The 12,577-nt window shown below is 38.4% G+C and overlaps 1 protein-coding gene across 8 annotated transcripts in view; it reads left to right on the forward strand.

The window, feature by feature from the left end:
* The first annotated feature begins 335 nt into the window (after window positions 1-335).
* FMN2 (formin 2) overlaps window positions 336-12,577 on the forward strand; it is a 199,895-nt gene continuing 187,653 nt past the window's right edge. The window contains exons 1-3 of one of the 8 annotated variants that reach the window (XM_081941726.1): window positions 336-399; window positions 2,782-3,004; window positions 4,702-6,666. In XM_081941726.1, the coding sequence (XP_081797852.1) occupies window positions 4,779-6,666 (1,888 nt within the window). In that variant the 5' untranslated portion in view covers window positions 336-399; window positions 2,782-3,004; window positions 4,702-4,778. Of the gene's footprint in view, window positions 400-2,219; window positions 2,369-2,508; window positions 3,005-4,701; window positions 6,667-12,577 lie in introns of those variants that run through there. The other 7 variants (XM_081941730.1, XM_081941727.1, XM_081941728.1 and 4 more) reach the window with 7 other exon arrangements.

Raw genomic sequence — 12,577 nt, forward strand, 5'->3', positions numbered from 1 at the left:
TAATCTGACGGACAGGAGACAGATTCTAAATGTACCCAGAATTTGTTTTCTTGCAGACATTTCATTATCCAAGTAGGTAACATTATCAATGATGATGATGTTACCTAGTTGGATAATAAACATCTTCAAGGAAACAACCAAGCTCAGGGAGCACTTAGTACCTGTAAGGTAAGGGAGCGGGGAAGCACATACAGATTTGCAAGATTCTGCTAGCAAGCTTTACAATAAAAGTAACACAGACTTACATGACTTTGGTTTCTTAGTCCAATCTACCTTGAAGGACTGACAATTAATGAAGAGGGAAAATGGCAAACTTACTAATAATTGAATTGTAGGAGTCAGCAGGAAATCGCTGGGCCAAGACTAACACTGAGCAATCCTGTTTTGTGGGGAAATATGGTATTTTTTTCCCTTTATCTTTATGAGTTTTGTAAAGACTTCTGTAATCTAGCGATTAAAGTATTAGACTGATAAGTGACTAGAGACCAAATCAGTTTCTCCTAGCCCTATTCACCCCACAGGGCATAACCGAGAGATTCTCGAGTAAATTGCTCTGAGCTTCTGAAAGAAAGTTGGGTTATAATTCTAACAAATTCAGAAATAAATCTTTTTCTTCTAAGACTCCCGACCAGGTACAGAACTATTAAGATATAGTGAGAAAATCCAACTTGTTGGAGTTCTCATGGCTGGATAGGGTTGGCCTCTGGCCTTTTCCTGAAAAGAGGCCGATTTTAGTTTCCAGACAGACTTGAATTTCCAAGTGGGCCAATGAAAGGGAAGACAAATAATATTAACATATTCATTCATGAATAGTTAACCAAGTGTACTGAGTCAATGCATTCAACTGGGTTGATGCAACACAGTGAACCATAAACTAGCCAACTGTGCATTAAACACAATTACCTATTGTATTTTCCGACTTGCAAGTTCTTTTTATAGCTTCATGTCAATAATGTCAATAGTTTTAATCATCTAGAAGCAGCAGGATAAATATGTTACTGCACAGGCAACAGTTAGTAAAAACCTACTTTTAAAATAAATTTTTATTGCATCGTCATGAGAATCGTTCAAGTGATACTGAAATTTTCCCCCCAATTAAATGAGAGTTTTCCTCTAAAAATAGTTTTAAATGTGAATTCTGTAGAAATGTGAATCAATAAGATGCACCTGCTTTCTTTGCTGTTAGGCCAAAAAAAATAACTATATTGGTTTCCTTTTAGCTAGGCTTTTTTTTTCTGAATTTGGCTGCAGGAAGCCTGAAGAACAAGTTGCATTCACTGTGTTCAAATGAGACAATTGCTCATGGTTAATCAAACCATACTTAGCCAGGGTCTTGATTTGCATGGCATGCTGAATACAGTACTAAATTCAGAGGTGGTATTCAGCAGGTTCTGAGAACCAGTAAATACCACCTCTGATTGGCCCTGCCCCCATCTGTTCTCTGCCTCCTGAGTCCCAGCTGATTGGGAGGAAATAGGGATTTTACAGTATCCTTCCCCTGCCACGACCACCAAGCCATGCCAACAGAACTGATAGTAAAAAAAATTGAATCCCACCACTGATTAAATTTTCTAGAATTGTCTGCTTGTGAATTAGACTGTCCCTAAATATAATATAAATTCCTGAGCTGAAACTAGTTTTAGCATTATAAACAGAAAATTTCTATTTATCATAATTTAAAAACCACCACTCAGAGGAATATGATTAAAAGTTCATACACAGACAATTGTATCAAGGTTTTTAATATAGAATATGTTTCCTAATTATAAAGTCTTTATGAGGAAAGATGGTTTGGCTATCTGTCATTTAATCCTGTCAAAGTGAAATGTAAATTTTGCCATTATTTTTGGCATGAATGTATTAAAACTTATTATTAAAGACTGTTTCACATTCTCTCCTGAAATTACGTATAGGTTTTATTTTAAAAAAAAACAGTTTTAATTTGACTAATATCTATCAGAAAAAAGAGAAAGGTACCTTGTTACTTTTAAAGCAAGTTGTTCTTTGTTAACAAAACATACTAAACAGAAGCTAAAGAAACCACAGCTGAGCTTACAAAAACCATTATTTATCCATTTTGTGTTACAAGATCCCAGTTAGTTTATTTAAGAAACAATGTGAAGATTACTACACCTTAATATATCGTACGAGCATAAACATGTGGCTTGTTGCTCATGCTTTACTTTTTTGTATGAATCCACTGATTAAAACCAGCCAATTGTGGTTTAGTCAATAAAACATCATGAGGAACTCTACAGCCTAACATAGTAAGGAAAACAGCTGCTATGAAAAACTGCAGATGTGTTTCCTTCAGTGCAGTCTTTGTAGCCTATTGTGATTATCTGCACTTATTACAAGTAATTAGGCTGTGAGAAGTGTGTGTGTGAGAGAGAGTGAGTGAGACAGAGAGAAAGAGAGAGAAAGAGAGAGAGAGGGAGGGAGGGAGAGAGAGAGGTGGTGGTATCACATCCTGCTAAGAAATTGCTTGAATATCCTACTAAATTATCTGCTGGAGTCCAACCATGGTTTAGCTCAATAACTTTAGCTCTCTACAGCTTTTTTTCAGTATTTGGCTAATTTCTATTTTTAGTGTTTTGTTGCTGTGCTGTTAAATTCATTTCAAAGTGACATGCTTGCAGCATTTTTTTTTACCTTATATTTTTCCTTTCTTCATTACTGAGTAATAACAAAGTAAATATCTAGAACCATGAAAAAGGAAGCTATATTTAAAGCAATGCTTGCGTTATTTTGGTTATTTGCTCATAATTGTTTATACTGTAGGGAAAGTGTGGGTCTGCTTAGACTTGGCTTCATTCCAAGAAATGCTGGTTTACCTACTCCAGGTGAAGACAGCAAAAATGACCAAGCCTTTTCCTGTTCCTGCTCGCTCTTTGGGAAAGGACAGTCCAATCTAAAGTAAAAATGATGAGAAGGAAGATTTTGCTTGGCTTTCTACCTCTGGGTTTAAAGGCAAAGTTGTATCTGTGAAAGCCCCTTCAAACATGTAAGTTTGATTGAATGATGTTTCTCTACAGTTATACATGTTTATTCTGTGAGTGAATTTAAAGGAAAATGTATGAACCTGTGAAGAAACAAGTATATATTTTTGCCAAACATTAAATTGTATTAAGTTTTTCATTACAATCAACAGAAAATATTTAACAATACAAAGTTGAGAATTGGTGGTACTGTTAAAGTCTGTTAAATATTGTTAAATTTTATTACTTCTATTTTAAAGCCTATGCTTTCTACACTAAAATGGTACTTCTTATTAATAGGAAATACATATCATGTTAGGATAGCAGAAGTACATTCCATTTTAGGCATTGTCCAAAGCAGGGCTCCTGAAAGCTGTTTAAGAGTCCAAGATCATTGAGCTGCCCTAATGTCCCACAGATTTACCTTAATTTCTTTAAGTTAGTATGCTAACGTAAATTTCAGATAAAGTTGCAAATCTTTAGTCAGATTTTAGAACTCAGCACATTTTATGATTGGTAAGCAGTGCAACTTATGAATATGCAAATACCTAAATGCTAATATTAACCTGTAAGATGTTTATGTATATTGTTTGGGGGAGGGCTTTGTATAAACTTTATTATTTTTATTATGTGAATATTTTAGAGGTGTCCTATTAAAAATGCATATTTAAAGAAACAGCCTCCTACTAAACACTAGTGTCTGACTCATTGAAGTCAGTGGACATTTCTCTAAAATGGTCAAAGCGAGCATGGATATATATTTTCAAGTCTGCTGCTAAATATTTTAAAATTCAAAATCTGGGTTTTTCTAATAATTACAAACCTTAGGAAGGCTATTGTAAGATAAGGAAAGTGATGAAGTTTAGTTTGATTTACAATGTTAGGTTTCATTTTTCTTTTCTTTTCAACGACATTAATTTAAAATAATGTAATTTCACAATAAGCAATATGTGCCTATGTGACTTTTTTTCCCAAAAGAATAAATATGCACAATCACATTTAACAAGCCATATCAAACTTTAAATGTAATTTTTTTATAAAGCTTATAAAAGCTTATAAAAGCTTTATAAAAGCTTTTTTATGAAACTTGTAGAAGCAGTACAGTATTGCTAGTGTGGAAATCCTTGAGATGCACCTTATGTTAGATGTGTGTTTTTCTGAGGAAAGTTGGTGTCATTTATTTTTGATACCAAACATGCTCATTTTCTCTGTCTCTGTCTCTCTTTTTAAATGGATAATAAGTGTGTGCTGAATATTGATGAGGCTTTTCCCTTGGTGGGCTATCACTATTCATACCCTCTTGGAATACAAATGCCTTTCTGAATGGTCACTGAGACCAAATCCCTCAGTAATCTATAACATCATTAACCTATAACACTTCTTTCAATGAACCATTGCATAGTTAGATAGTGCTGTTTATAAATTTAAAGTACAACACTGGGTGTGTCTGCATGTGTATTAGAATGGAATGTTTGTGTTTCAAAGAGAGAGAAAAACAGAAGCTGATTCTCATAAAAGCAAGAGAAAATTAATATTGTTTACCCAAAAACAGCTTGACTGGATTAATCTATTTTCTGTACCACAGAAAGCTACATAATGTCCCAGATTTCCTGTTGAATAACCAAAAAGTTGGTATGGATCATGAGGTATAATTTTATTTATTTGCTCCCCTTTGTTTTTTGTTCTTTTCTTCCTTCTCCTCTTCCCCAACACCAAATTCTAGGAAAGGAAACTGTTGAAATCCTGACTCCTGAGGCACCCTGTCACCAACTGACCTCTTGCGAGTTCACAGTGCAGGAGATGGAAGAGAAAGTTCCTGCTATCCAGACACAATTCTTTTCATCTAACCAGAGACAGGAGGGGAGCCGAGGAAGGCTGAAAAGGCAACGGTACCAGGAACTGCCATTGGAAGGAGCTGTCTGCACCTCTCAGTGCTCTACTGAGCATGTCTCAGAGGAGCCTTATGCTGGCAGCACATTATGCAAAAAGGCAGCTCGAGCAGCCGAGAGAGAGTCAGAGCAAGCCTTCTCTCCCCTTGCATCGCCGCTGCTCAAAAACAACCCTGGATTACTTGAGAGGGCCTGCCTGCCTGCCCAGGTGAACAAAGCCAAGCACCATGGCTTGATTCCTGACGTTGCCCAACAGCTAAACACCATGGGGAACCAAGATGGGAAGCTGAAGAGGAATGCAGGTGATGTACACGAAGGCGGCGAGGATGCTTCTGGGCCCAGGGATGCTGAGGGCACAAAGAAAGGAGGGGGGAGCAAAAAGACCCTGGGCAGGCATGGCAAAGGGGGAGAATCGAAGAAGAAGGGCAAATCTGAAGCCCGGTCATCTGTGTTTTCCAATCTGCGCATCCGGAAAAACCTTTCCAAGTCTAAAGATGGAAACAGCAGCTCGAGAGAGGATGTGTTAGAAAGCCAGGCCGTGCACACAGGAGAGCTAGACAGTGCTCACTCCATCCTCACCAAAACTCCTGATATCAGCATTTCTGCAGATGAAGGGGGTCTCTCGGATACCGATGCGGATCATTTTGAAAATACAAATGAAACTCGCCCTGCAGCTGCCGAGCCGCAAGATGGACAAAGAACCAGCTCCGGCTCCGATACGGATATCTACAGTTTTCACTCAGCCACCGAACAAGAGGATTTGCTTTCTGATATTCAGCAGGCAATTAGACTGCAACAGCAGCAACAGCAGCAGGGGACAATTAACATTGGAACTGAGCAGCAGGGCACCAAAACAATGGCTCTACACATGGCTAATTCTCAAGCAACCCCATTAGATTTTGAAAGGTTTCTTTCACTCAGCAGTGACAAAAACAGTAGCCCGGATACCGAGCAGCCGGTCTCTGCTAAACCAGACATCGTAGAATATGTCCCAAGCTGTCAGGCTGAAGTGCCAGAAAGGGCAAATGGAATGGGGCACTCCTGCAGCAGTGTGTTTGAGATGCAGGAAGGACCCGAGCGATTGTCAGCAGAAGAGGAACAACCTGCTGGGGAAGGAGGAGACCTCTTCTCTACTCCCAATGCTGCAATGACAGAAGAGGGGGCTCTGCTGGGCAGTTCGGTCTTTCATTTCCCACCCCCGGCTGGGGAATCTGAGACTGAAAGCGTGGCCGTTGAAGGTACAGGTGGCGAAAGGGAGGCTGAACCGGCAGATGCAGGCAGGGATCAGGTTGCTGTGGCCACGGACAGGAAATGGAGTTTGTCAACCAGCAGAGAAGCAGTGGAGGAGGGCTTTTCTGTGGAAATGAAAAATGGGACTTGTTCCTCAGAGGATGTCTCCAGCAGTCCAGTGCACACTCCTAAATGTTTTAAATCGTACCCTTTCATCAACCCCTGCTACATCAAAACCACCACTAGGCAGCTGAGCTCTCCGAACCGTTCACCTGGCCTCTCCCCCTCACAGAGCCCCCTCTTTAAAAGGAGACGGGAGACCTCTCAGCTGAAAGAGAAGGCACCAAGCAAGAAACAGAGATCTGCCAGTTTGGCAGGGGCATTTAGCCGATCTGCAGACTGGACTCATGAGGTTTCGGATCAGCCCAGTGAAATCGCTCAAAAGTCAGGCTCTGCAGATTTACTGGAGTACAGAGATAGTATCCAAGGGGAAAGAGTGCCTTTGAATCATTTGAGAAAGTTCTCAGGAATGTCACCTTCTACTGATGCCTTCCCTAATGTTTTTCGGGGTAAGTGTCCTGTGTAAACAAACTGTTGCTGCAGCTTCATGTCTGAAACAGAAACATCTAAGCATAATAATAACTTCTTTTCTCTTGTTAACTTGACTTTCATTTACAGCTCAGCTGAGATTCCAACCTCTGCAAATAACTACAGGAGTTCTGTATTTCCAATAGAAATAAGTGTAATGTCTGTTGCAAAATTCCTCACTAATCCATGTTAGAAGTACTCATTAGGCAAGCGATGTAGTACATTATAAACTATCAGTGAGCTGTATGCATCAAGACCAGTAAATATAATTTCTAGGCTTGTGTGGGCCTTTCCAGGCATACTGTCCCCCAGATATGTTGGTGTGTTCATGATGACTGAGGATTCTGGGTACTGTCTTGGGAAACCATAATGGCTCAGGAGTCTTGGGAAATGTAGTCCCAACACAACTAGAGGCTTTCATTTTGGAGGAAAATGACCCAATGTGCCCATAGAACAACTTGTTAATAATGATAATTAATTTTCTGCATTGACTGTGATATGCAAATATTTTATAGCTTTGATAGAGGTTTATTCTGGATCCTTTGTAAATGCAATTTTAAGTACAGGGATTCCTGAAAGTGTAAAAGCGACCATACTTCGCCAATAGGTTAATGGTTTAGTCTAGATCAGAGATCTTCAAACTTGGCAACTTTAAAACTTGTGGACTCTGGGAGTTGAAGTCCACAAGTCTTAAAGTTGCCAAATTTGGGGACCCCTGGTCTAGACAGAATCCTAACATTTCATCTGCTGAACCAATCTGGCGTTTAGCTGCCACTTACAAATAATGTCTTTTTCTAAAGAATATTACCTTTCACACCTTATTCCTTTCTTCACATCTTTCCTTTAAAACTGATCATTGTTACCTTTAAAAAAAAGTGAAAATAACAGCAAAAGTGAATTAATAGTTGCACCAAAGGCCATCCATCCATCCACTGACATCATTTCTGAATCAGGGACCCCTACCAAGTTGAAGAGGGCCCTGGATCTCTTACAAGCTTTCAAAGGCTGAGGTGCTGGATCCCTCTCTGATACCCACAATCCAGGAGCTCCTTTTTCTGTCCCAAACACCTCTGGGCCTTGCCTCCATCCAGCATTCCTTGTGATCTGATTGTAATGCCCATGAAGTCTCTATAGAGGATCAGAGAAAGGAAGGGAGCAGGGCAGTTGGGCCCAGCACTTAATTCTGTGCTAAGTTTAGGTTTAAATAGCTCTTATTAGATAGGGGGTGACATCTCAATTCCCTCCACTTTTTCCAAAGCCCAGCCTGGAAGTGAATAGAGACATATTCTCACATTCCTTTTATGAATCTACTAGCACATCAAGGATTTGTATGTTGAGGAAAGGACCCAAAGACATTTGGGAAAAAAGAAGTGATATTGCAATAGCCCCATTCTGTACTTCTCAGGCCAGCCTGTATTTTTCATTTTGTAATGCTGGGGCCAGTAACTACTATATTACACAATGCGAGGATTCTCACTACTCACCCAAACATATTGCATGTTGACACCAAGATTGAGACTCCGTTTGTATTTTTCTTTTTAATTTAGCTTTTTATGCACATTTAATGAACATTGTCCATTAAGGGACATGGTGGCTTAATGGCTGAGACCCCGAGCTTCTTGATCAGAAAAGTAGGCAGTTTGGCGGTTTGAATCCCTAGTGCCGTGTAACTTCTCCCAGCTTCTCCCAACTTAGCAGTTCAAAAGCATGTAAAAATGCAAGTAGAAAAATAAGGACCACCTTTGGTGGGAACATAACAAGCGCTGGCTCTTCAGCTTTGAAATGGAGATGAGCACCACCCCCTGGAGTCAGGAACAATTAGCACATATGTGTGAGGGGAACCTTTACCTTATCCATTAGGCAACATGTGGTTTTCAAGGTGCATTCAGCACGAGCCAATGACTCTGTGGCTTAACAATCAACCACTCATTTGCAAAGTGTTCAATCAGTGAATGAGTTGGTCTACAATAAGGAATTTTTCCCAGATAGAAGATCTAGATGTCTTCAGGACTGCCTTCTCCCAATCTATCCATCCATAAGATTTTGTAGATCTTACTTTAAGTCCCCTCATTTAATGAATGCCATTTTCAGGGGCCTTGGAGATATGCCTTTTCAATCACTGTCCCTTCTCTTTGGAGTAGCCTTTCCCCAAGGTCCAAATCTTAACCATACCCTGCTAGATTTTAGAAAGACCCATTCAAATCTGTTTTTTTCCAGCAGACCTTAGTGGAGGGAATGTTGTGAATGACCCCTTTTGTAATGTGATGCTTAACAAATATAGAGGTCTATTTATCTTTGGTTTTCTGCTGTCTTCTGTTTGGATTATACTATTTGTATAGCTTAAGAACTTATTTAGATAAATAGGATATGGGGATGACTCTGATCTGGTTTCAATTGGAGAAACATAGAAATCTAGCAAACACATCTCCTCTATTACATTTATCACCTACACTGACACCTATCCGTAGAATGAAATTGGGTCAGAGAACCATTTCAAGAAATACAACACAGACAAATATTATCTGGTATCTTCATAGTCCTGGGGAGCTTTGTCATGAGAGGAAGTTTCCATTTTGCAACTTCTCCCACTGATTTCATGGTGAACAAAGTGAAATTCAATTTAGATTGTTTGGATGAAAAAGTCCTTGACCATAGATATAAAATCCATGTAGTCCTAGGAGTGACATTTAAATGCTTTCCAAATAAAACGTTACTTCAGTTTACAATGACGGATGGTATTTGGTTTCTTGTTTAAAATCTGCAATGTATGTCCCTCCGGGGAGAGGGGGCAGTCTAGAAATCTAAATAAATAAATAAATAAATAAATAAATAAATAAATAAATAAATAAATAAATAAATATATTATAACTTGGGCAGAAGTAAATATGGGGTCCTTTATATGTGTCATCTTACCCTTTTGCCTAAATATTAAGAAATCATCATGATCTCTTTAATTTTAGTGTCAGGGTTCCAAGTAACACCCCCAACCAAGTAAGACTCAGAGACAACAGTTCCTCAAAGATCCATTTTATTAGAGATGTCATATTGGCACACCTGGGAAAACCCGAATCTGAGAGTTCCCGGGTTTTCCCCACCCAAAGGAAAGTCAACATCCCTTCCCCTGCACCCACATGTCCATCACATGGTCCACTCAATCAACAGTCCCAACTGGAGATGCCTCCAAGTCATGCCTCAACAGGTGCAGGCTGAACATCCTTGACTCTGAGAGAAATAATGTTGTTATGGCTAAATAACTCTACCAACTCCATACAAACCCCCTCCCACTTTCCCACAGCACTAAGTGTGGCAGCTCTGAAGATCCAAAGACAAAGATATGGGCTGATATTTATTTCTGATCTCCTGTTCCTGTTTTGCTATAAATATATTGACATCCATACAAACTAAGAGACTTTGCCCTTTGAGTTTTTCATCTTTTCTTTCCTTGGTATTACTCAGGTAGCAAAACTTGGGGCAAGTCAGCCTGTAATTCTCCAGAAATTCTTGAACAGCAAGTCTCCATGTTTCCGCAATTTCTGGGAATCAAACCTTGCCCATCCTTCATAGCATTGCAGAAATATGCTCTAGGTATTTTCTTCCACATTAGAACCATTCATTTCAAAGTATTGTTATAATGTTGATTATATCTCTGCTATATTTTATTAAGTATATCTAACTTAACATTTACATGATGCCCTGGCAATATACAATGAAATCAAACTAAAAAATAAACAAATCAAATTTAGGGGAAGTATTGAATTGGTTTCCTTTCTTTTTTAGCAAAGGGGCTAATTCAGAAACTAACCCAGAATTGATTCAAGTCAATGACAGGGTAAAATAGATAAATAGAATGTGAGACCTGGCAGAGAGATAGACACAAAAATCTCCCTGGAGGCATAGATTGAAGACAATAAAATACATTGAGTTGTATTAAACTGATACAACAAGCTGGGGAAAGTGTAGGACAGAAGTATTTAATACATTGAGTTATTTTTATAATCTTCTCTTAACAGTTGGATACAATTGAATCAATTACTACCACTTAGAGTTAGTGCTTTTAATACACACCCACAGTTAATTTAAGCATAATTCACTTAACCCACTTTTGGAAATTCATATGACTTCATACTATGTTCCATACATCCAGACTATAAAGACATTGCCTGAATTTGTACAAGAGTCTAGGCTGTGATTAGTTGCCATGTTAGTGAGCCAAATGAAGACAGCTATATAATGGTAAGCAATGTGCTGTCTTTTAAAAAACCGAGTCAAACAATCACATTATTATCATAAGCTGTGTTTTAGAATGTATGGAAGTTTATTAAGCATACAGACATAACAGGTAGAATGTAATGGGTAGATTAGAATTAATACACTATATTGCCAAAAGTATTCGCTCATCCATCCACATAATCAGAAGCAGTTGTGAGTGAATACTTTTGGCAATGTAGTGTAGATGGGGCTGTGCAATGTTGCATAGTAACAGCTGTTTGCAACCTTAAACTAAATAAGTCTTTTGCTGCAGGTGTGGTGCAGGTATCAAGGATACCTGTGTGAACCTGGAGGGGAGGTTAATTTAAGGAGTTGCAGATAGGGATTGTATGTATATGACCCTACACATTCCAAAGCCTCTGAATCCGAAGTGTTGCCTAACCCTACTATATTATTGTAAAAGCTTGAACAGAAATCCAAAATAAATGTATGTTTGAAAAACAGATCTTGATATAGGTTAGAAATTGACATATAAGTAATAGGTTGTAGGAAAACATATGCTAGTATCGAGAGAAGCAGCCTAGAACTAAGGAGAAATTTCCTGATGGTTAGAACAATTAATCAGTGGAACAACTTGCCTCCAGGTGTTGTGAATGCTCCAACACTGGAAGTTTTTAAGAAGAGGTTGGACAATCATTTGAGGGTGAGACCAGAAAACCTTCAAGGTCCTTTCTAATTCTGTTATTCTCTATCCTGAGTGAAAGTTGCAGAATAATAAAAGCCCCAGCCAAATTTTCTACTCATATACAATAGCTGACTCTTGAATTTCAGTATGAATCCTTATTTTGGATTTCAAGCTGTCAACCACCACTAAAGTCCACTCTTCAGATTACTTCTTTTCATTTTTGGCTGTGATTGAATGATCCTAAAGAGGCGGGAGAATGTACTAAGCAGGGATGGTGTAATGGTTTAATTTGGGGGGGGGGATTCCTTCATTGCTTAGCAGTTTGGAAATCATTTACTTATTTCTTCTTAACACTGTCTCAGAAGGAAAATGTTGAATGTTTGTTCAATTTAAAAATCCAGCAGATGTCTATTTGGGTATGGAGACCTATTTTCTAAGATAGCTGACTTTCTTTTCACTCATTAAAAAGTCTTGGATGTTTTGAATTGAGCCACTAACTTGTATACTTTGCATTTTAAAAAGCTGCTTCACTTTCCCTGCTAGCTTTTGTCATGCTAAAGCATTAGCACAAGGCATCTCATGACTACTTCACTTTCAGGCTCTTAACCCACTTTCTTTTTCCTTCCAGAGATTCCCTTTTTTTCCTCCCTGATCTGACTTTCTCTCAGTGTGAAACTATAGTACATTGTCCTTTGCTGCAGAAGTTCTAGCCTTTATAATAAATTATGAAATAATTAATTATAAATAATTTAATTAATTAATTTTGACAAGAGGCTGATTTTGTCTTTCAGTTCATGCAGGTCCCTTTACATGACAGCATTTTTTTTCTAAAAACAAGCTAAAGTTTCCCTGTACAGTTCATTATAGAACACAAATAGAAGACCTCATTCAACTTTTTTGAATGATTTTCTTAAACATTAGAATTACAATAGGAAAAGCTAATATAAATTAAAAGAAAGAGTAACAAGTTCAAAGGGAATAAAAGGAAGAAGTGAAAA

The sequence above is a fragment of the Natrix helvetica genome (assembly GCF_964273705.1).
Source record: "Natrix helvetica genome assembly, chromosome: 2".
In the NCBI taxonomy this organism is placed as follows: Eukaryota; Metazoa; Chordata; class Lepidosauria; order Squamata; family Natricidae; genus Natrix; species Natrix helvetica.